Source organism: Pteropus vampyrus, unplaced genomic scaffold (genome assembly GCF_000151845.1).
Source record: "Pteropus vampyrus isolate Shadow unplaced genomic scaffold, Pvam_2.0 Scaffold146, whole genome shotgun sequence".
Lineage (NCBI taxonomy): Eukaryota > Metazoa > Chordata > Mammalia > Chiroptera > Pteropodidae > Pteropus > Pteropus vampyrus.
This window is the reverse complement of record NW_011888927.1, coordinates 617,264-643,657: the sequence shown is the minus strand read 5'-3', so window position 1 is coordinate 643,657 and position 26,394 is coordinate 617,264. Positions and strand designations below refer to the sequence as shown.

Here is a 26,394-nt window from a genome sequence, read left to right as displayed (position 1 = left end):
GTTGCAGTCAAGCACCAGGTAGAGTAGCTACACTAAATGTTATTCAAGGCCCCTTCCAAATCTGATATTAAATTGTTGCTGTGAGAGGCCTATTTTATCAGCACTGCCACACCAGATAAACACATTTTAAAGTTAACCACTGCAGAATGCAATACATTTAGAAGAATCCAATTAACTAAACCAAGAAAATTTTATTTCTCCAGTAGCTAAGCTCTACCACCTAAATGCCGAGCACCTTCAACAGAGATGCAAACAAAAAGATGCCAAACTACACATTCAAGCATTCTGGATAGCTCAAATAGCCTGTCAGGTTTGTTACCCAGGCCTGACAGAAATATGCAACTCAATGAAGATTTTCTACAAATGGGCCTAATTTCTATTCACTATTTATTATATATGATAAATGCCAGGTGATGATCTAAAAGCTCAAATTTAGCTGGACTATATAGGTACAATACAAAGAATCTTTCAGTTAGGGTCAGATATAGGAATTTACAAGACAAGCCAATTATTTTTCAACAGGTGACTTGAGCAGGGTATTTAAGCTATAACAGTTTATCAAATACATTAGAAATAGGTTTTATTTGCTCCTCTCAATTGCTCAGATGACATTCTATTTGGAATAACAAGAAATTAATGTGTATGCATAGATATATACTAAATTCCGTGATTCATTAAAAGGTTAAGTCCTCTAATAGAAACTAATTTAAATTTTATACAAATTTAAATATTTAAGATATAAAGAAAAAACAAAAAATATAAACAAAGTATATGAAACCTTAACTAGGCAGGGAACATTTTGTAAACTACTCAAGGAGCAATTGAAATTATCAATATAAATCAATTAAGAATTTTGGTGTGCCCATTTATTCAACATGTCCAGGTAACCATACAGAAATACCAAGATTTTTTAAAAAACAAAACACTGACTATTTAAGAAGGTACTGTGGCCTTAATTAAATCCTTAATTCAGAAGGCACTTCAGTAACTTTCAGTGCTTCGAAGTCCTAATCATCATCGCTGTACAGTACTGAAGAAAAAAATTATTTGCACCATGTACAAACAATAATTTCCAGTATTATGCAAGAAAACCTTATGTTTTAGGCATTTTCTATTTCTATACAATTAAAAATAAAATGAACATTAGTACAGTTTTTACAAATATTTTGTTTATTTTAATGAAGCTGGTACAGACAATGTCCATTTAAAACCCATATCCCAGGCCAAAAAGTACAAATAAAATCAAAAAGAGCAGTGTTCTGTTGTACACATTTCTGCACAAATAACTTTATTAAACTGCTAATGAAAATTAGAACTTTTCTGGGATCTTCCTACAAGATTTTTCTTTACTCTTAAAATGCCTTCTCTTCAGTGAAGCCATCTTTGGAGTTAGTCTTTACTCTCATCATATCTGTTATCTTGACTCCAACCTGATATTCTTCTTCTTTTGGTCCAGACCCTCAGATTTTAAAAGTAGCTTCAAGTTAAGGAAAGGTCATTTTTCCACAGTTCAATTCTCTGAAAAACTTCCATCTCCCACTGAAAGTCATAGTCCAGGAGTGAAGCAATCACATGCTAGAACTTCAGGGCCAATTAGAAAGTCATTATGAACACTTGCATCGGTCGATCTTATTTATCACAAGCCTGAAAATGCACAGTCCTGAAAAAGGTGGCCTCTCTGTGCACACATGTAATATTTAAAAAGGAAAGATCAATATGAAGGGGGTTGAGGTTTAATCACCAAAAATCAGCACAGTGAAAACAAACAATAATGAACAATGGGCACTAGAATTCAAATTACCAGATGTTTTAAAGAAATGGGGTGCCAGTTTTCAACTCCGTTTTGAACACCACATTACAAAAGAACTATTTTTAAAAATAAAAAAGGATTGAGGGAAAAGAAAAAAGAAAAATAAAAAGAATATCTAAACTGTTGAATGACCCCCCGTTTGTTCCTGATAAACTTCAATCACATCTTCTTCCTCCATTCCCAGCTGTAAGAGGGAAGAAAAATATTTTAGTAGAATATAAAAGCACTATTTTTTCATTGGTCGCAATTATGTGGCCACTGTTTTAAAGTGCAAAAAGATACAAAAGAGGTCCATAGTTACACTGTTCTAAGATTAAGAATCCCCTTTCCTTTAATCTAAAGAACGTGGAGATATCTTTCCTTCTGATTCTGTACCTATAAAGTCATTCATTATTTTGATGAGTCCATTTAACTTTCCTGTTTATTCACTATATAAAATTTAACTGTTTATTGAAAAGGACTTTAAAGTTTTAAATCTAATGAAATATTTATTTAATAGTATAATAGTTTTATGGCATATTTTCTGAAAAACGTTTTACTTCTGGATGTAATTAATAAAATCTTTTTCAAAAAACCTGATCTCACTTTGAAATATATGTGGTTTTATTCAGAAAAAATCCTGCCTAAGGATTAATTTCTAAGTGGTTTGCTTTGTCATTTATAATTCCTTCTGGCATATAATTATTTTTTTCTTTAATAATGACCAATCTCACTGCAGAAAAATTATCTACACATCTACTTTTACTCAATATCTCCAGATTTATAATCAAGATTTCTCAGCCCATTCCTTCTCAAGTCTTACCAAAAAAGGGGAGGGGGCTCTTTAAAATTCCTTTTACAGAACATTAAGCAAAGTATAGGCAATTATTGATTTTCTTTAATGTGCTTTATATGCATTGAAGTATTCTGGAATTTTTTTCCTAAAGATAGTACAGTAGTCCCCACTTATCCACAGGGGATATCATACATTCCAAAGACCCCCAGGGAAGGCCCGAAACCACAGATAGTACTGACTCCTACTTATATTATGTTTTTTTCCAATAGAGATATATATACTATGTTTTTTCCTCTTTAGCATATCCGAATTGCCAACAACACTACTCTTGCACTTTGTGGCCATTATTAAGTAAAACAGGGTTACTTGAACACACGCACTATGATATCACAGCAGTCTATTTGATAACCGAGACAGCTACTAAGTGACTAATGACTGGGTAGCATATACAGCGTGGATACACTGGACAAAGGGTGATTCACACACATCCCAGGCAGGATGGCGTGAGATTTCATTATGCTACTCAGAATTGTGCACAAGCCTATGAACTTTTTATTTCTGGAATTTTTCATTTAATATAATTTTGACCGTGGCAGACAGCAAGTAATTGAAACCATAGAAAGTGAAACTACAGATAAGGGAGACTTCTCTATTAATAATGGGTGCCTTCGAGAAATGGAAATGAAGACATATTCACAGTATATTTTCCATTTTATATATTTTGGTAGTTTGGCTTTTTATTACTTTTAACTATAAGTATTTTTTCTTTAAAAAAGAAATGAGTACATAAGAGGATGTGGTGTCACACAGCAACCTAGGTGTCACCCTCAGTGAGGGAAAAGGACTGTGACTCTGTTGATTCTGGTGTGCCACCAGGGTTGAGAAGCAAAGCACTGTGAAAAGCAGACTGAAATAAAAACGCCAGCATTTTCCACTGAACTGCAATGGATCACAAAAACAAAATTTTAAAGGAAAGTCTAATATCAGTAACTTTGTAGTTTTATAAGAAAAGTTGTATATTTTATAGGGGACACTTTTGTGCAGAATTATAAAATATAAAAATTAAAATATGCTAAGAAAACTAAAAACTATGGAGAATATGAAGCTATAGCTTCAAAAAGTACATTAGTAGAGATGAATGAACAAGACAAGGAGGTCACTCCCTAAATACCTACTCTCTCCCAATGCCCCATTATTCTTCTGAAATAACATCTTAATAATAGTGAGAAAGATGTCACTAAAATGTTTTAAGTATCTATTCTGTATCAAGTGATTATACCAAGCTAGGACAGGGAAAATACAAGATTAGTATGGAACATCCTATTATGCCATAAGATAATAAAATACTCAAGAAAGTGGGTGGATACTAAACCTAGGGGGGATATTCAAAAGTATGTCCTCACAAATTACTCAATTAAAACAAGAAAAACAACAACTATACAGTAAAGAAACAAGTTAAATTGAGCGATAAAAATTAACATCACCAATAAAGGGTTTCATGTGCTCCAGATATCACACCCTGAGACACATCACCATTTATGTAGTATTCCAGCCAAAAATACATAACCCGAATCTGGGGCTTTCTAGAAAATAACTGATTCGTATTCTTCAAAAATGTAAATGTCATGGAAGACAAAGAAAGGCTGAGGAAATGTTCCAAATTAATGATGATTAAAGAGGTACTTGAATAAAATATGTTGATACTGAACTGGATCCTGTGGAGGACAAAATTTACTATAAAAGACATAATTGGGACAAATGACACAATTAGGTTGTAGATTAAAGTATTCTAACAATGTTAAGTGCCCTGAATTTGATTAACAGTACTGTGGTTATGCAAAATATATCTGTTCTTAAGAAATACACACTAAAACATTAAGTAGTAAATGGCCATGGCGTATGCGATCTACTCCCAAGTGGTTCAAGGGATATATACACACATATATATGGGGGGAGGAGAGTAATAAAAAGCAAAAGTAGCAAAATGTTAAAAATAGGTGAATCTAGGTGGAAGAGAATACAATTCTTCCAACTTTTTTGCACTATTCTCCGACTTTTCTGTAAGGTGAAATTATTTCAAAATTAAAACTTTTTAAAAGATGGAGACGTTTCAAAAAGAACAGATACCAACTTGAAGGGACCAATATCTAAAGACCATTTCACACAGTTTCAAAGTATCTCCCCACAGATAATTTATTAATTATAAAGGAATATGATAATTTTACAATGGATAAATCTGGCAGTTACTGCCTTAACTAAGTAACCAAAGTCAATGTTACCCATAACAAGACAAATGAACATCATGTACCTCCTCACATAATGCAATCCGAAGTACAGTTTCACTCTGTGCCATTTGTACCAAAAATGCAAAACTGACTCTAATGAGGAAACATCAGACAAACCCAAACTGAAAGACATTCTAAAACCTAACTGGCATGTACTGCCTAAAAAATCTCAGCATGATGAAAAACAAAGACTGAGTAACTGCTCCAGATTAAAGGATGCTAAAGAGGCATGGTAACTAGTTAGAATGCATATCCTAGGTCAGATCCCAGGTTAAGTAAAACCAAAAAAGGCTATAAAGAATCTGATTGAGACGAATGGCAAAATCTGAATATTTTGATTACATATTTGATAATAGTACTATATCAATGTTATATCTGATAATTGAATTTTCACTCTTGGGAGATAACACTGAAATATTTATGAGTAAGGGTCATGATATCTGCAAATTAATCTAAATTGGTCTTCCAATAATAATGTTTACATATAAACAGAGTGATAAAGCAAATGTAGCGCAATGTCAATAACTGGTGAATCTAGGGAGAACATTATAAAGAATATGACACTAGTCTTATAAATTTGAAATGTTTTCAAGATAAACATATGATAACCATACATTGTTCCCACTATCAGAAATATGAGAAATACCATTTTGTATCTAGAGGAAGAAATCTATACAATAGAAATACATACACACTCTCACGCTTTATTACTTTCAGATGCTTCTATGTGGGGTGCGTGGATATACAAACCAAGAAAATAGTCTATATAATAAAACAAATGAAGACACAGAAGCATTAAAAAATATAAACCAAGAGAACAGTACCAAATATATTAATATGCACCAAGCTTATTGTTCTCAAAGTCATAATCAAACCGTAATTGTCACTATCACCATAAAAAAAGTACCAGAAATCTGCCAAATTTGAGGAACATCTATCTTCAAGAGACATAGTATGTGCCTTAAGACAATCTCAGTACTCTTTCCTACTTTACATCTCTCTTTGTATTAGCACTTTTGAAGGCAATAAAGGGAAAGTTCAACCCCAAACATTATTTTTCCTTCTGACAAATAATATACCACTTAAATCAGAAAATATTCAAGAAAAGAGCAGTTTAATACCAGTGAACCAAATCATTCAATACAAAATTAAAATTTTTTCTTGACTCAGAGAAGAAATTACACTCACTTCTTTTGGAGTATGATTATCAGCAATTCTCTGACCTTCAAACAGAAACCTGAGTGAATTCATTGGAACTCCCTAAAAAGGCAAAAGACACATATATACACACAAAACTTAGAAAAAAAGGTAATAGGAACTTTGATGCACAAAAAGCAAACTATGAAAGCATCAACAGAATGCAAAGAACATAAAATTAGACAGCTAATTCTATCATAATTACCATTTATTGAATACCAACTATTTGCTAGGCCCTCCTTGTTCTAAGTATTTTACATGCATAATCATAAATGTTCGTCGCAACAACCCTGGAAGGTAGGTATTATCACCTTACCTTCATTTTACAGCTAGACAATCTAAGGCAGGAGTCCCCAATCCCTGGACTGTGGACCAGTACTAATCTGTGGCCTGTTAGGAACCAGGCTGCACAGCAGGAGGTGAGCAGTGGGCCTGCAAGCGAAGCTTCATCTGTTATTGGCAGCCGCTCCCCAATGCTACTAACATCACCTCCTCAGCTCCACCTCAGATCCTCAGGCAGTAGAGTCTCATAGAAGCACTGGTCCCTGGTGCCAAAATGGTTGGGGACTGCTGATCTAAGGTATGAAGAGGGCAGACAAGCTGGACAAGAATTTAAGGCCAAATCAGTTCCTAAGCCTATGCTCTTGACCACTATTTTACAGTTTCCTCTCAAATCTGTAAGCTAACATAAAAGATAAAATCAAAAATTGGATGAGCACCTACTAGCTTCCAACTGTACGTGAAAAATTCGTTTTAAAAAAGATTAAATCACAGAAAATTGGTAAAGCACAGTAGCTAGCCAGATAGGCTACAATAAACCTGTGATGTCACAGCACAATAAATATCATGGAAGATATTAAAATATATTTTCTAATCACTTACTCAACAAAAATAGCTAAAAGGGAAGCGATGACTCATTTAAAGAGAAATAACTTCAATAAGTACAAATTAAGATAATTTATTTAGCACAAAAGTATTATGAAAGTTTTGCTCAATACCTAATATATTAAGATTTTCACTGTTTAAACACACAAAAATATCCAAAAAAAATAAAACTACTTTTCAATATGTACTACACATGAGACCATGCAAACTTACCCTTCAATTGATTTTAATTCTCTCCAGGGTTATAGTAAATAATAAAATAAACATAAATGACAAAGGCAGAATATTCTTTGATTTTAATTTAAACCTATAATTATCTTGTGTTGGGGTCAAAAACATTTCTATAGAAATTTATCTACAAGAACAAAATGGAAAAATGATTCAATAAATATTTACTTTGCACACTTTTCAATCTCTATTGGGTAACTGTTGCGTAACTCAGATGAATTGTTTCCTATTCCTTGCATATCATTAAATATAAGAAAAAATTTACCAAGCCCCTGTAAACTAAGTATAAAAACCTTTTCTAAAGACTGTAAAGTATACTGAGGCATAAACAATAAAGTTGGAAAATATTATAAATTGATGTTATATTTTAATTATCTCCCCAAACCCAGCACCTTTAATTTGAGATCAAAGTTTAGTTTTCACTTTAGCTTTGTGATTTACGTCTTTTCTTTACACTGTTTTTCTTCAATATTCAACTCCCTGGTCTATAGATGGGGTGAAAAGACTATATAATTTTCTTCAGAGCTGTGAGGATTAAATGACAATGCATATAAGTACCTAGCATAGTGCATGTAATACATGTTCCTTTCCCATGGTGAACATCTCAATTTTAGCTCTCATTGGTATTATTAAAAATGTGAACTAATTGAGCCCCAATTAATAAGATTTTACTGAGTCTGACATCAAAAACAGACATGTTTATTGCTTTACTTATCCTAACATCTACGTGATCTTTCTTCTAGCAAAAGTGATTTTTATGTAAGTTATAAATTTAAACTATAAAATCTCCTAAAATACCTTTAACACCTGAGTTACTATCATGTAATACAATTCAATTATTAAAATATACCTTGGTTGTCTCCTACACACGGATGGTTTTATTTATGATTTTTTTTACTTTACAAGGGTCCAAAAGCAATTTGGGTTCAGTAGAAACTGTACAGTTGAACTTTAAACAATATGAGTTTGAACTGCGCTGGTCCACTTATATACAGATTTTTTCAATAAATACATACAGCATTATAAATGTATTTTCTCTCCCTTGTGATTTTAATATTTTCTTCTCTAGCTTACTTTATTGTAAGAATACAGAATATAATACATATAACATACAAAATATGTGTTAATCAACTGTTTGTTATTGATGAGGCTTCCTGTCAACAGCAGGCTATGAGTAGTTGTTTTTGGGGAGTCAAAAGTTATACATGAATTATGGAATGTATACATGAATTATGGATCAGTGCCCGTAACCCCTGTGCCATTCAAAGATCAACTGTACTTCAAATTTTGATCTTTTCCCAGGCTAGTGATATGCAGTACAATACTCTCTCGTGACGCTAGGCAGCAGCAGCGAGGTGTAGCTCCCAGCCAGCCACACAATCACAAGGATAAACAACCAATATTCCACCATGTGCTGTGTTGTCACCAGAGTATTTTTGGATATGTGTTCTGAGCATGTTTAAGGTAGGCTAGGCTATGATGTTCAATAGGTTAGGTGTATTAAATGTATTTTTTACTTACAACATTTTCAACTTATGATGAGTTTATTAGGCTATAACACCATCATAAATTGAGGAGAATCTGTATACTAATTTCAACTACATTTATTAAAAAATATATTTTATTAATAATGATGAGTTACATTTATTGAGCATTTTCAGGCATCATATTAAAAGCTTTATGTAGGTGATCTTATTTCACCTTCATGAAGGTAGGCACTGTAATATTCCCATTTTACTAAGGAGAAAACAAGGCACATAACTTATTTATGGACCCATAGTCAGAATCCTTGATGTTGAAAATATAAAATACAATTAGCCATAATCTATAGTACTATGTATAAATATAATAAACTATTAGCGTTAGTAATTAAATTTAACATATGGCTAAACATGCATGGTTACAAACAAGAGCATTTCATAGTAATGACCAAATTTTACTTGCCTTCATTAAATACACTGGTAAGCCGTCAAGAAAAATTAATGACATATAAAGCATTCTATTTAATACAATAACATAACAAACCTGTCTTTGACAGTATGATTCTTTGAGTTTCTTGAGATGTGTCGTCATTTTCACTTTGAAGTGAATCTCACTGCTATCCTAAGGAGATAAAAGAAAAAGATTATCCCTCTTTGTGTAAACTATTTGCTTTGGTTGAAACAAATTATTTAATTACACAAATAGAAACACAAACTTTGTCACCTGTATTTTCCCACCAAAACATTTTTTTAACATTCCTAACAGGTTTTATTAAAAAAACTCTAATCATCCTCAAAATTGCTTTACACCCATTTCAAAAGAAATTTAATAAAACAAAGACAGTATGTATTGGGTGTTAAAATTATCAGTAAAAGCATGTATGTCAAAAAATGCATTCCTTCATAATTGCATTTCCATTCTATTTTTAAAATAAAAGAAGCTGAATTACGACAAACCCTCAAAAGCAGCTCAAAACAAAAGGTACCTCCCCCTCCAAGTGAAGTGTCACTGAAGGTGGTCAAACTACAAGAGACATATATGTTATAAAATAACAGACTGAGAAACTTATTCCTGCCATAAAAAGTCTGGTTTCTCTCTTATGAATAAAATGAATAAGAACCTGAGTCAGTCAAATTGATTTGTGGGACCAGATTCTTTTCTTCTACCCAGACTGTCAGGCAACCAAAAGAAATAAACACTGGCATTTGCATACTGTAAAATTCAAAGCAGATCCTTATGATTACATATAACAGTCATAAATGTATATTAGTGGAAGCTGAATGTTTACAAGATTTTCGTGACTATAATTATAAAGAAAAATAAATTTTCTTCTTATAGGTAATTTCATGAACAGACAAAATTTCTATAGTATAATATACATCACTCCATACACTAAAATCACTTTGAGGTGAATTAAAAGAGCTAACATTAAAAAAAAAATTTTTTTTTAATATTTTCTCTTCTTCTTAAGAATTTTCCCCTAATCTTCACATTGAGAAATCCCTATTCTAAAGCAGGATTTTAACCTAGAAGCCATTAAAAAATAAAAAGATTGATAAATTTGACTTAATAAAAACATAAACCATTCTCCAGTAAAACAAGTTTTACTGTACCATAAACAAAACTTAAGAGACACTGGAGAAAATATTTATAAAATATAACAGACAAGAAATATTAAGAGAATATAGGAACTCCAAATCAGTAATTTTTTAAAAAGTAATTCATGGAATATGACAGACATACAGATCAATGGAATAAAACTGAGAGCCCAGAAACGAAGCCATATGTATCTATGGTCAATTGATTTTTGACAAGGATGCCAAGCAATTCAATGGGAAAAGGACAGACTTTTCAACCAATGGTCTGGAACAAATGGACACCTCTGTGCAAAAGAAAGTTAGAATCTACCTCAAACCCATACAAAAAGTACTCAAAATAATCAAAGACTTACTATAAAAGCTAAAACCGAAAAAAATCTTTGAAGACTCTATAGGTGTAAATCTTTGTGACCCTGGTTTAGGCAACAGTTTCTGAGATATAACACCAAAAGCCCAGCAAAAACAAAAAAAATAAAAAAACACATAAATTCAATTAATCAAAATTAAAAACTGTGCTGCAAAGAACACAACCAAGAGTGAAAAGACAACCAAAAGATGAGAGAAAATATGTGCAAAACATCGATCTGATGAGGATCTAATATCCAGAATATATAAAAAATAATTACAACTCAAAAATAAAAAGACGAATAATCCAATTTAAAAATGAACAAAAGATCTGAATAGACATTTCTCCAAAGATGATGTATAAATGGCTAATAAGAACATGAAAAGATGCTCAGCATCATTACCCATCAGAGAAATGCAAATCAAAACCGAATGAAATACCACTTCACAGCCAGTAGGATGAATATAACCAAAAGGACAGATAACAGCAAGTACTGACCAGAATGGAGAGAAACTGTAACCTTCATACATTGCCAGTAGGAATCTAAAATAGTGCAGCCAGTGCTGGAACAGTTTGCTAGTTCCTCAAAAAGTTGAAATTACTACTATATTAGAGCCAATAATTCCTCTTCAATATACCAAAGATAATTGAAAACATAGCTCCACATAAAAACTTGTATATAAATGTTCACAGCAACATATTCATAACAACCAAAATACTAAAAAAACCCAAATGTCCATAACTGATGACTGATAAACAAACTGTGGTATATCTATACAACAAAACATTCATAATTGATGCATGCTACAACTTGGATAAACCTTGAAAATATTATGCTAAATGAAAGAAGCCAGACACAAAAAGGCACATAACATCTGACTCCACTGACATGAAATATGAGTAGACAAAACCATAAAGACAGAAAGTAGATGAGTAGTTTCTAAAGACTAGGGGGAGAGAAAGATAGAGAGTTACTGCTGGGTACTACATGTATTTTTGGGGTGATAATTATGTTCTGGAATTAAATAGTGGTAATGGGTGAATGGCCTTTGTGAAAATACTAAAGTCACTGAATTATACGCTTTAAGGTAAATATTATGGCATGTGAATTATATCTTAATAAAAATTTTTCAAAATAAGATAATCACAGATGAGAAAAAAATATAAACATATAATCATAGAATACAAATACAGATCAAAAACTACACCTCATTGATAATCAGATAAATGCAAAATAAACAAAAATTTTTTACCTATGATACCAGCACAAAATTGTAAAACCTGTAATATCCCACGATTGAGAGAATGTGTGGAAATGGCACTCTCACACTCTGATGGTGAGAGTCCACCAATTCTCTTGCTTTTTAAAAAAAATACATGAAAATTCGTTCTTCTGACAATTTTCAGCTAACCTTAATTATCAGTTAACATCTCAAAAAGAGTCAATATAGGTACAGGCCTGACTCTGGAGAAATGAGGTGCCAGGAAAGAGAAAAGAGTGAAAAATAAAGCTGAGAAGCCCTTTTGTTTAAGGTGGGCCCTGGTCTTATCACTCAATAGTATTCACTGTATTTGCCCCTGAAGCATACTAACCAAGAAAAAGATTTTATTTGGAGAAATTAAGGGGTCTAAATCTGCCTAGAAGAGCAATTAAAAGTTACCAGCCCCTTCTACCTCCAACAGATGCATTCATAGTGAATGAAAACTCCATTTTTAAATAACTTGCCTTATTTAAATCATGTTTCCTGTGTCAGAAATTATTCACACATTCAAAGAGAGTCAAAAGAGAAAAATAATGAAACTCACCTGACCAATGACTTTGAGTTTAATGTATTCTCCTTCCTTCTTATCCCCCAAGTCCTCAGTTGAAGGTTTTGCTTCCTGAAAGAAAAGTACATTTAAGATAAAAGTTCCTATATGCCATTTTCATTACTTATGAGCACCCATTACTTTAGCTCAAGGTACAAGATCTGTACCTGAAAATACAAAGAGCATTTATTTTCTGACAGTCAATTAAACAAAAAAGTCAATTACGGCCCAAACACCAGTTCACTAGAAATGAAGAAAAATGTCTTTTATTATAATATCCTATAGTAATAAGGGCTTGTTTAGACTGCTGGGCCCCACTCCTAGTTTATTCAGTAGGCCTGGGATCTGGGGTAGGACTGGGGTGTGGAGTAGGCCTACAATTTGCATTTCTAACAAGTTACCAGTGGTGCTAATGCAGCAGCAGCGTAGGACAACAACCTGGAAACCACTATCCTGCAATCAAGTCCTATTAGACATAGGAAACTTGTTCTTCATGAATTCTTAACCAAACACTTTGACAAGATTACCTTCTCACAGCCTATGAGAGAAGTTAACTACTCCAATTACAAAACTGTACTAAACAATGTAAATTAAAATATTAGCATAAGCAAAGTCTATTTAGGAAGGAAACTCAAATAGCAAAATATTGACCTACAGTACCCCAGAATCAAAACAAATCAGTTTTATATCATCTATTATTTTAGACTATCTGAAGCATCATATCCAATTTTAGATTAGGCTTGGCTAAAAAAAAAAATTAGGGTAACTGAACTGAAATTTTTTTAGAAAAGGGTAAATAGGAAAAGGAAAGAGGAAAAAAACAGAAGACAGAAGAGAGTTAATGAAATAATTCAAATGAAGGGATAGAGGAAATAAAATGAAGTTAACAAAATAAATTAGTTCAAACAACTTCACCATGAAGTAAAAGTAAGCCATTTTTAGTAAAGGAGGTAGCTTGGAAAATTTCAAATTATCACACTCAATCGTGTGATAATAGCTTTCCCATAAGCTATACTTTACTTTGACCATCAAATTATACACTTATTTAAATATATACTCTATTATTCATTACAACTTCAAACTGTTAATCCACACTTGATAAGAATATAACCAACCATATTGTATTTTACACGTGAAATAACAGGGCCATTACCTGTGTATCTCATGCCAGTACTTAAAAATGAACTACACTCAAAATTTAACAGAACCTATGAAACTAGAAATAACTTTTAACATGAAGATACAGGCTAGAGTCTAAGGATATACTTAGATAACAGAATTGATTTCGTTAGTGTAAATCCTCGCCTGTTTTTTATTCTGCAGTACTTTCAACTTTTGCTGACTACTGCATATTATGACAGCAGACAAAATTAACCTTCTTTAGTGAGGCAGTATTTCACCTGAAAACTAGAAGACTGTCTTCAGACACAGTCTCACCACCACATTTTTAAGAATTTAAATTCCTAATAAACGGATGCTTCTTTCCTTTAAGTATCTAGAGAGGGCAAGGACAGCTTATTCCATGCAGTGAAGGGCAATAAAGAGCAACAAAGCCCTGAGTTCTCTTTAACTGGGAGAAGGAGTGTAAAGAAGCTGTGTTTGCATTGGCACAAAGAAGGAGAACCACCCCACCCCCACCTCAGGAGCACTACATCAGCACAATGGGGGTGATTTTGTTCCTGTGTTTCCTAGATAGGGTTAGCTAGAGGCTACTCAGGGACAGGAGGAATTCTTTCCCCTTCCTCCAATCCATCTTTCACACTGCTTAAGAATTCTTCCTAAAGCACAGCTTCTCTTCTCCCATAACTTAACCCCCAAGCAAAAAGCATTATAGATTCCAGTACTTTAAGGCCTAGAACCAAACTCCATAACACAGCTCTGAACAACCTCCATTACCAAGTTCAATTCTCATTTTTCTCTCACCACTTTCTTTACAAACCTAAGGATTTGGTTAAATTAGACTATTTACTGTTCCCCGAATATGTCTACGAGCATTTTCCCACCTTTGGCCCTTTGTGGTCTGTTTCTTTACCTAGAATAAATATCGTCCCTCAGCTTCTCTCGAAATGACCTCACAGAAATCCATCCCACACATCATCTGACGACCAGTATTTAAAATACTTTTCTAGGAACCATAGTACCCTTCAACCTTCCAAATTGGATGTTTTCCTTAAATGCTCCTACTTGCTATTTATTCATATCTGTCATAGCATTTATTCTCATTTTTAAAATACTCCCCCTTGACTTTCTTCTCTAGTTGTCCCCATCTTTTTCAACAATTAAACTTTTTACAAGAGTACTCAGCATTTATTTCCACTTTTACTCTCAACCTACTATAATCTGGCTTACTCCTAACCATTCCACTTGACACTACTCTCACCAAGGTTACAAGTTCAACTGCTTATAGATAAATTCAATGAACAATTTCAAATCTCATCTTAACTCTCTAACAGACACTTCTTCGATGACTTCCTTCCTTGAAAATTCTCCACCTTTGGCCTCCAAGATTCCATTCTTTCATCTTGGCCATTTCCTTAAATGCTGGTGCTCCTGTAGGTTCCATGTCTTCAATCCTCTGGTTTTTCTTTGTCTCCCTGGGTGACCCATGATTCCAACTACCTCTAAGATACAAGTATAGCTAGTTTTCTTGTGCTTTGCTTTATTGTGCTTCACAGATATTGCATTTTCTTTTGCAAATTGAAGGTAAGGACCATTCACCAGCAAAAAGACTACAAGTCACTTTATTATAGTGGTCTGGACATCGAACAGGCAATATCTCCAAGATATGCCTGTACTAATAACTCACAATCATTCTCTCCAACCTATTTTTTGTTTCACACTCATTTATCCAAGGGCCTGAGTATCTCCACTTTGGATGTCCCATGGGGGTACCTCAATATAAGTGTTCAAAAAAGAATGCACTCTAACGCCTCTGTTAACTTTAACTCCTCCTGAAAACCAAAACAAACAAACAAACTACTACTCTTCCTGGATTCCTAATTACAATAAATGACTACCATACAATCAACTGCCCACAACAGAAGGTTGGAGGTCATCTGGCTACTCTTCCTCTCTTAAATCTCACACTTAATCATTCGTCATTCTGACAATTCTCTCTGAGTGGCTCTCAAGTCCATCCCATTCTCTCCATTCCATTGCCTTAGTTCAGGCATTCATTCATTGCTCATTAACATTACTGCAACAGCATAACAGATATAACAGTCTTCCTTCAATTAATTCTCCACACTACCATGAAAGCTATGACTCTAAAATGCATTCTGATCTGCCCAGAATCTTCAGGGTTAAGTTCAAATTCCTTCACGTACTGGTTCCTGCCTAGCAATTCAGCCTTATACTCCTATCTCTCTTGCTACTAATATCCTTTGCTCCAGCCATACCGAACTACCTACAATTCCTTGAACACAGCACCCTCTATCTTATCTCCACCATCTCTGTACGTACTAATTCCCTCTGCTTGGAATGCTCTTTCCTATCCTATTCCCAATCAGGCATTACCTCCTACAAAATTATGCCCCTGATCATTCTCTTAAATGTTCACATGCTGCTTATTTTTATCTTTTATAATCACATGTTCATCTATCTGTATCTCTCAGCAGAATGACTTCCTATTGGTATGCTTACTCTTCTTTGTATTTCTGGTCAAGTACAGTGCTTGGAACTTTGAAGATATGCAACATGCTTGTTAAATAAATTGTTTTCTGTGACAGTTTTCTATGTCTTGTCTTCTCTACAAGTTTATAAGAAGAGGATCCAAGTTTTTGCATCTTTATAACCTCCGTAGTGTTGGGCAAAAGCTACACAATTGTTTAATGCTTGTAGAATTACAGTGACAACACTATTTTCTGTATCGCACCACAAAATCTTACTAATGTTTCATATTTCTACTATACACAAGTCAGTACAAACAAAAATCTTTTCCATTTTCTGTATTCATAGTTGGGTAAGAGATAATTCACTTCAATTTCATAAGAATGTGTGAACACCAGGATTTGAAATTTTAAAAAATAAGCTGCCAATTTCCCTAGTCGCTCCATTTTGGCGACCTCTTCCCAACTCTGAAGCACTACAGCAATGTCATCTGTACCATCTGTTTAATAGCCCCATGCCTGCCTAATGCAGTCATCCAAGTTTTCATGTCCTCTCTTTTTTTCGACAATTTAGTCTGGAAAATGAGATGATCTTAGACAAAAAAGGCCACAGTTTGTCTCCAGTGATGTCCATGTCTTTTGTATGCTGTTTTTCTTTTTCTCTCCTGTAAAAAAGCAGCCAATACAGAATGGTATGGCACACTAGTTACAAAACAGTGAAAGCATTCAACTTTCACTGGGTCTGGGACACTAGGTCATCAGAGAAAAGAGCATCTCAGAGAGGGCTGACTGGTTTGGTTGGAAAGGAAACACATCCCCAGAGAGAAGAAATTGGTAATGAAAAGTAAATGTATACACAAGATCAAAGAGAGGAACTGGAAACCTCTACATTTTCAGGTATGCCATCCATAGACTGAATCATGGTAACTGAAATGATAAAGGAATTTATCAGGCACCAGGCACTATCAACTCTTCTCTTCAAGTCATAAATGGAACAGCTTGGAAATAGAAGATGGCTAAAGATCTAAAAAAAGAATTAGACTAGAAAGGACAAAAGACACAACAATCCTTATTTACAAATGTTCAAAATTCATGCAGAGGATATTACTGTGCAATTTCAAAGTCAGAAAAACAACTCTGCTTAGAAGCACTCTGACAATCAGTATGCTGACAATTCAATCACATGAAGAGAGCATCACACTTAACTACCCCTAATCTGTCATTGACCCTTCCAGTAATACAAAGATTGTTCATTCTTCTGAAAATGGGAGGATTCTGGGGAAATCCAAAAGCAAGAATACATTTATTCTTATTTGATGACATTAACAATTGGTTCATTTTTAAAGGTGTGATAACAGCATCCTGATTATGTTAAAAGAAAAAGTCCTCTTTTAGATACATACTAAAATATTACAGATGAAACGATGTGATGTCTGAAATTGACTTCAAAAAATATGAGAGAGTAGAATGGGGTTGAGTAGACAAAGTAAGATAGGCCAAGAAATGGGTTTATGGGTACAATTATACATACATTAAATTTTTCAATAATAAAACATTTCATAAAAAATGCATTCTGTTTCCAAAAATCCTGTTAACTATGGGTCTTATTATAATACATCAGTTTATTTCATTTTATTTCCTAATGAAGAAAGCTCAACAAGGGTTAAATTGGATAATTCAAATGCTTATATCCATTAAGACACAAACTCCCAAAATACAATAAAGTCATCTCCCTCATACTTCAGTGAATTTACAATTCTAAAAACACAAAAATACACATACATTTTCATCTTTATGCTGCATATGTTCAAACTTAATGAGACAACACTAGAAATTTGGAACAGAACTGATCAGATTTAGTTCCATAACTTGAAGATTTAAGTCAAGCTATCAAAATACTGGGTCTTCTGTAAATTTACATTCAATCCTAGAATTTTGTTAAATGCTAGATATGCACAGACAACTTCTCAGGAACTAAAAATTACAACTGAAAATCGTACTGGTTTTGTAAAACCTCCTCTTTCAGACCTTTGCAAAACCTGGAACAAATTGGCTTGGCTGTATCCAAAAGTATTAGCAGACAGATTTAGAAGTATGGCAGTCATTGTTAATTACCTATCCAATATCCATTTTCCCCTTCTTCCTTACAAAGGGAAGCCTAAATTTGCCCAGCTAAAAAGCATATTTCTCAGCTTCTCTTATGGCCATGTGACAGTGCTGGCCAATGAGAAATAAGATAGCATACTTTTTGCTGGTATACACTTTTTGGCTTACTTTTTCCCTTTGCTCTTTCCCTTTCTCCTGCCTGTAACAAAGATACAAAGTAACCTCTTTGTAACTGCAAGAAGAAAAGCAGGAGAGTGAAGACATCTGTTAAGGACTGAGGAAAAAGGAGTATTCAAGGCACTGTGGAACTGCCTTACCCGCCCTGAACTACTTATGTTTATACTTCTTGTTTCATAAGAAAAATAAATTACCTATTTGTTTAACTTAATATATCAGCCTTTCTGTTACTCAGTCCAAAAGCAATTCGAACTGACATGGAAGGTGCTGTAAATAAGTATCATTCGGTTTATGTTAAAAACAGGTCCTAGAAAACTACCTCAAATGTGTATCAAAAACAGAATGGATAAGTAAATTGTGGTACAGTCACACAATGGAATGCAATATAGCAATGAGATTTTACAACATACAACTCTTCAAACAATCCTGAGCAAAAGAAGCCAGACACGGGAGTATATACTGTATGATTCCACTTACATAATGTTATAATGTATAAAAATGAAGCAAAACTAATCTATATATTAGTAGCTAGGAGAGTGGTTGCTACTCTGGGTGCTGGCTGCATGGATGCGATCAGCTTGTGAAAATTCAGCAAACTACATTTATGTGCACTTTTTTTTGTACATCCATTAATCTTCAGTAAAACCTTAAAAATAACTGGCCCTAGATATTGAGAACAGAAAGTTCAATAAACAGAACTCCACCCTTCCTTCCTTCAGGTCTTTCTTTCAGATTCTCATTAGCTCAGTAAAGGCATTGAATACAAAAAGAATAGTCAAAATAAAAAAGTATAACAAATACGACATACTTTTAAATAAACCTAAGTCATGTTGCAAGAATATCCAAAATGTAAACTGTAAAACTAAGGTCCTATTATGGATCTGTGTAAACTTATCCACGTGATTTTTCTAAGGAGACTATCACAGAATTATCTACCAAAAATAAATGAATAAATGACAATTTCAGTAAATTCCAAAATGGGATACTAAACAAGGCTTAGAGAAAATTATCCATAACAATCTCAACTTTCTGAAAGAGCAAATGATTTGATCTTGGAGATAAAAGTTAGTATTGCTCATAAAAGTCAAGATCAAGAGGTATGAAAAAACATTAGAAAAGGAAAACCACTCCATGACAACCAACCCTTTCTCAATAACAAAACATATGGGACTTAAATGAAGAGGAGGAAGATACCTGCTGCTTCATGTTTTTGAGGCAACCTTCCAATTCTAGTGTCTAGAATGGTGCCTTGAACATACTGACATTAAACAAAGACTTGTTAAGTGAATGAATCTGACCACTCATTCCTTCAAAACCTTACTAAGTCACTGTGTTAGATATCTCAGAAATAAAGAATGAATAAAGCCTGGCTCCTGACGCTCAAAAGTGAACAGTCTAATGGAGAAAGACATTTAAGTAAATACACTATAACAGAAACACTCTAACTGCTATGAAAGCTAACATGTGTTAAGACATACTGTACCACTGCTTTATAGTTTTGAAATTTGAACTACTCAACTAATCTTCATGAGTACTCTGTTATTCATATTCGGTTTTCAATATTCTATGAAATACTGTTTAGGTTACTTTTTTTAATGTTTTATTATAAAGTATATGTGTGCGACATCCACTAGCAGCACCTCATATATCTATCAGAAAGAAGACAGAACATATTCCTTTCTAGGGCATGAAATGCTCAATGTATATATGACAAACACCCGGTTCATCATATTCTCCTATCTCAAGCTAACGATAAGATCAGTAAACATCAACAGGGAGATGAAAAAAAAAAAACCCAAGGGGAACAATGCTATCTTGACAGAAAAATACAATTAGTATGGTAGATTACAGATAACTGTAAATCCTTTGTTACTCTTCCCACTGAGAAAGGGAGTCTAAATGCCTTTCTCTTGATGACTACAATTAATAATACTGTATTGTATATGTATTTTAAAAGTTGCTAAGAGTAGATCTTAAAAGTTATCACAAGAAAAAAAATTCTGTAACTGTGTGGTGATGGATGTTAACTAGACTTATTGTGATCATTTCACAATATATACACATATCAAATCATTGTACAACTAAAACTAGTATCTGTCAACTATAGCTTAATAAAAAAAAGTCAGTCAGTAAGTAAATAAGGAAAGCAAGCAAGCAAGCTTTTCTCTTTAATTTGGGCTCGCCTTAGTGATTTGCCTGACCAAGAGAAGGCAGAAGTGACTTCCACCGCTATGTCCTATAGGAGGCTGGAGGTTTCCACCTGGGGTTCTCTGGGAACAACTCACTCTCTCTGAGGGCCCTGAGCTCCCATAAGTCTGACTATCCTGAGGTGTCCTAAACCTTTTTGAGGGATCATGTACCCCTGATGAAAGCTATGGACCCTTTCTCCCTAAAAAAAAAAATACACAAGAACAAATATTCACAAAACACTTAATACAACTGCAGTGGATTTTCAGCCCTTTGGGTTCATGAAACTTGGGTTTAGAAACTGTTTTAGAGGATTATTCAATAATGGTCCACAAATCCACTGGATAATGCTGGAACTGTTAAAAGTATAAAAAAGGTTTCACTCAAATTCCAAAAATAATCATATTTCATTAATCAATGGAAAATCCAGAAATTTAAGTCCTGTGTGAATTTAATGTCCACCTATTTTAAACTGAAATTATTACTCGATTTCAATATCTTAGCACCAGACAATAACCTCCAGAGAGGTGTCTCAGAAAATATATCATTCTAATAAAACTTTAACTAAAAACTGTCTTTTGGAAACAGTGGTTCAGTCTCATGCTGCTGATATTGCATAGTAGTAACAGGAGATTTTTACTCCTGTTCATAAGCCTCTTTAAGGTTAAGAATTCAGCTTCACATTTCTTTAAATCCTTAGCACCCAACATGAAATTGTACTGGGTCTCAACTGTTAACAGTGATGCTGGTCTATCAGACTAGAATAACAATTCTCAAACATTTTGGTTTCAGGACTCTCATGCTCTTAAAAATTATTTAGAACCCCATAAAATTTTTGTCGGGTTGGTTATATCTATTGAAGTTTACAGTATTAAACACTGACACTGAGAAATGTTTTAAATATTTATTAATTCATTTAAAAATAATAAAACCATCATATATTAGCAAATAACATTTTTATTAAAAAGTTTTCAAAATAAAACCAGGGAGAAGAGTGAAACTGTTCTGCATTTTTGCAAATCTCTTTAATGTCTGGCTTAATAGAAAGCAGCTGGATTTTCACATCTGCTTCTACATTTCAATCTGTTGTGACATCACAGGTCATGTTAGTCTTTAGAAAACTCCACTGAACACTCATGAAAGAATCAGAGTGAAAAAGAAAAACACTGTTCTAGTATTATCATGAAAACAGTTTTGGCCTTCCAGGACCCCTAGAAAAGAATCTAAAAAACCTCCGGCCTAAAGCCATCTGCTAGTGTTCAAGGTCCTTTATTTCTTCCGTCATGTCTTTCTTAAATGACCAGAACTCAAACTGGAGCAATAAATTATACAACTTACTTTATAATTCTTTCTGTATATTGCTCTTTCACCAGACTATAGTAAATTTCAATATGCTTCCTAGTCACTTTTGAGCATCAAAATAAAAGGCTGATGAAACTAAGTATTTACACCTGTTCTTTCCTCCCTGGTAACCAAGTAAACAACTATCTAGGGAGATACTTATAATGCCATTCCCATACCAACTTGGGAATTAATCTAGACTGTTAGTAATAAGATCCACCCCACGTTAATCTAGATTAGTAAATGTACATTTTGCACAATAGTACAAATCCACAAAAGCCTCACTTGCTCTCACAAAGTGGTACAAAACCGAACTGGGTTAAAAGCCAAGGGAATAAGTGTGTTAAATATAATAAAAGTTCAAGAATATTATGGAGTTGAATGAAAAAGTTTTCTAGATAACTATCACTAAACAATCAAAATGTCCAAAAATACTTTAAAAAGTCAAAGTCGTCTGAGCAAACAAAACGGAAGACCAAAACCTTATTAATTAAAAACTAGCCATAAACATGGTTAACTAGAAAAGGATGAGAAGAAAAACGTACCACGGAAAATCAAACACTCCTGATTGAGTGCAAATCCCAAGTAAATTACTGATATTAACACTGAGATGAAGCACTTTGCCATATAGGCAGCTTCTGCAAATGTTCTGCGACTGTTCTATAGTCACAAAGTTTTCCTGTCCTTTTCCTCAAAAGTATCAGTCATCTTCAGGTTAATGCCCAGAGGAAATGTTTTCTGTTGCTGGAAAGGTTTTGTTCTACTTTGTTTCTTGATTATTCTGAGTGCTCTCTTACAACTGGAGAGTTGCTGAACCAATCCCGAGTAAGAAATGGAAAAGTACAAGAAAGGAGGCGACAGCTCTGCACCCCCACACGGAAAAAGACTCAGAAAAGAGCAGCGGCGACCCGGCCCCAGCTGCAAACCCAACGGAAAGCAGAGCTTTCTTGGTTCCCAGCAACTCCAGACAATGTCTCCCTCCTCCCCGCCCCCACGTCCCCACTCCTGGACTATCCACAGACCAAGAATCAAAAAGTGGAGTCCACCCGCTTTTCAGGGCCACGAAGCCTCCCGGGCAGAGATTCTCTCCCGTTACATAACTGGGGCCTAGGGCCCTGCTTCTGCAATCAGTCCTCTGCAGAGGGAGGCAGACGGGTCCCCCAGGGACCCACCCTCCCAGGGAGGTGGAAGCTGGGCTCTGCAAGGGGGACGACTTCAGGGAGGCCGCGACCATTGGCGCTGGGGCACACAGGGTGATGAGAGAGCCCGGAGAGGCGCAGGACAGCTCCCAGACACCCGCGGAAGGCCCCGCCGTCTCCGGCCCTAGTCCACTCCCCTCCTTCGCCTGCCGAGTCCCCACCGGCCGCCCCCTCCCCCATTCTTTGCTCCCCTCCCCCGCGTCTCCATCCCCGGCCCCAGCCCAGCGGCAGGCGGACCTGCCGAGTAAGGCCCCGGTCACAGCCATCGGACGGCTCCCGGCCCGCTACCTGGTCAGACATGGTATCGGTGGCTTCACCCGGGGTCTCCGCACAGCAGCGGCCTCGGGTACGCAGAACCTCGCTCCGGGGTTTACAAATCCGTCTCTCTTCCCCACAGCACAACACCGCGGCTGGAGGGACTTCCGCTACGCCTTGCGTCACTTCCGCTACGCGCTGGGAGCAGGGATAGAGAAAGAGGGGAAGAGAGGCGGGAAAGCGGGTGAGGGGGATCGGCTTCACTGGTGGTCGCGCGAGTAAATCAACAACAGCCTTGTCTGTTCCACCGAAGATCAGTTCCTGCGCCTCATTCCCGAGCCCATCCCCCAGTGGAAAAGTTCCCGGTTTCCAGCCTCAGTGTTTGGGATCGTACCGACAGCCCGGACTCCTCCCTCTCCAACACCTTGCGCGTTTCTGAAGGCTGTGGCAAGATACTCCTATTGTCTCTGGGTCTTGCTCGTCAACCTCCCGAAATAAATTGAATACCAGTGCTCCTTACCCTAGAGCTAACATTTTTCGTTAATCAGCCCTTCCCCCCACGCAAACACATGACCTTGATTTGGAGGAAAGAAACGAAACAAAACAACGATCCCGTCGGACACGATCTTGATAGCTACCGATGAGAAATACACTACTAAAAGTTCTAAATTGATGGGGAAGAGGAGCTAATTCCACCCTTGAATTCCTTGCTTTGAATGATTTAAAGAATAATCCTGTGATTTCTTCTTTAAAACACAATGGCCCTATTGGCATAAGCATAGAGAATAAGGATATAGACAAATTAGAGTTTCAGAAATAACTCAGTAAGCCCTCACACATCAATAGTTTTCAATGAGAATACCAAGATAGTTCAATGGTGAAATAAGTCGACATACGTTGTTGGGACAATTTGGATATCCACATGCAAAATAGTTAATTTGGATCACTACCTCAGAACATATGAAAAATTAAACAAATCAAAGGACAATGTAAGAACTAAAAGTATAAAAATCTTAGGAAAAAACGTTGGCATAAATCTTCTCAACTTTGGATTAGGGGATGGTTTCTTGGATATGACACCAAAAGCACAAGCAACCAAAGGAAAATAAATGGGACTTCATCAAAATTAAAAACTTGTCTTTAGTGTTGAAGAGACAACCTAAAGAAAGGAAGAAAACATTTGCAACTATATCTGGAAAGGTCTCATATTCAGAAAGACCCATAGCAATTCAATAATAAAGACAATTCAATTTAAAAATGGACAAAAAAAATCTAAGTAGACGTTTCTTCAAAGAAGAGATACAAATGGAAAAATGGACGTGAAAAGATGCTCAACATCATTATCCATCAAGGAGATGCAAATTAAAACCACAATGAAACACCACTTCACACCCACTAGGTTATCTATTATTAAAAAGACAGATAATAAGAAGTGTTGGCAAAGATATGGAGAAATTAGAACCTTCATACACTACTTAGTGGAAATATAAAATGTTTTGGAAAACATTTTGGCAGTTCCTCAAGATGTTAAACAAAGTAACCATGACCTAACAATTCTACTCCTAGGTATATATCTCAGAGAATTGACAACATAAGTCCACACAAAAACATGTATTCAAATATTTACAGACACATTATTCATAATAGCAAAAAGGTAGAAACAACCCAAATATCCATCAAATGACTAATGGAAAAACAAAAGCAATATATCCATGCAATGAAATACCATTAGGTCATTAAAAGAAATGAAGTACTCCCACGATGTGGATGAAACTAGAAAACATTATGCTAAGTGAAAGAAGCCAGTCATTGTAGTCCTCACTGTGATGCACTTGGAGGGGGGAGGAATTAATTTCACTTAAGAATGTCCTGGATGAAACGGTAAAAAATTAATTATGGTAGGCTGAATAATGTCCTCTCAAAGATGTCTACTTCCTAATTCCTGAACCCTATGAATATGTTACTTTACATGGCAATACTATCCTCATCTTATAGATGAGAAAACAGAAGCAAGAGAGATTGAACTCACACAAATGAGTGATGGAGTCAGGATTTGAACACGGGAAATCTTGACTCCAGTTCCTTCATTGATTTATAATAGGTAGAGAGAGCAGGAGAAATGCTACCTGTAGTATATCCATCAAAATCACGTGGAGATTTCAAATTAAGCAAACCTCTGAGATTCGGATGAATGCCCTTAGGAATTTATTCCTTTCTTCCTCACCTCTCAGCTTCAGAATCACACCTATATTAAACCACAGCTATTACCTGAGTGTTTTACATTCCTCAAGTGTGTTATGGCAATAAAAGGGTGGCTTGAATTTAAGATTTCAGAAGTGGAGAAATTCTTAATGATAGCAAGGACTAGGGTGTGGGCTTAGAAAGGAGTGGCTAAAGTGTCCTGAGAAATGAGGAGATAAAGGAATATAAAATTAAGATATTAGATGGGTTATCACATAGAAATTGAAGTCACTCTAGATGACACCGAGCTTGGGAGTATATTGGGAATGTAAGGAATGTAAGGAATTAATGAACCAATGAATGAGTTTGGCAGATGGCAATAAAGAGGAAAGACAAGTTTTTAAATTAAATAGAGGAATAATGGTCTGAAAGCTATATTGAAGAGACTGGAAAACATGAAGAACTTGACCTAATCTCTAACATTCCTTCAACAAGATTCTTGGAATAGTTAAAATTAAATATTACCTGCATATCTGTTATGCACCCATATCCTGAGCCATTCTTTGTTATCACCAGCTCTTTATCTTTCCTTTCTTTCTCTTCACCAAAAAAGATGCACAACACACTTTTCCTACACTAGCATTGCACTATGAGCGAAATAAAATTCCACAACTGTATTAATTAATGCAGCGGTCCCCAACCTTTTTGACACCAGAGACCAGTGCTCCTATGAAAGTCTGATGATCTGAGGTGCAGCTGAGGCAGCGAGGCTGCAAACAGATGAAGCTTTGCTCCCTCCTCTCACCCGCCACTCACCTCCTACTATGCAGCCTGGTTCCTAACAGGCCACAGACCTGTACCTGTCCACAGCCCAGGGGTTTGGGGAGCCCTGATCTACATAGGGTATGAAGTGGTATTTCATGTG

General features: G+C 35.2%; 1 protein-coding gene across 3 annotated transcripts; it reads right to left on the bottom strand.

The window, feature by feature from the left end:
* Positions 1 to 1,147: 1,147 nt before the first annotated feature.
* SUMO1 (small ubiquitin-like modifier 1) lies at positions 1,148 to 23,487 on the bottom strand. 3 transcript variants are annotated; one of them, XM_011369140.2, is made up of 5 exons: positions 23,271 to 23,481; positions 12,413 to 12,487; positions 9,206 to 9,283; positions 6,059 to 6,130; positions 1,148 to 1,994 (listed from the first exon to the last, which is right to left on the bottom strand). In XM_011369140.2, exons 1-5 carry the CDS (start codon positions 23,331 to 23,333, stop codon positions 1,926 to 1,928), a joined length of 357 nt encoding a protein of 118 aa, XP_011367442.1. In that variant the 5' UTR covers positions 23,334 to 23,481; the 3' UTR covers positions 1,148 to 1,925. The 3 variants fall into 3 exon arrangements, with proteins under 3 accessions (XP_011367442.1, XP_011367443.1, XP_023391753.1); XM_011369141.2 differs by having other exon boundaries at positions 23,322 to 23,478; XM_023535985.1 differs by lacking the exon at positions 1,148 to 1,994 and adding an exon at positions 4,753 to 5,632 and having other exon boundaries at positions 23,271 to 23,487.
* Between the last annotated feature and the right edge of the window lie 2,907 nt (positions 23,488 to 26,394).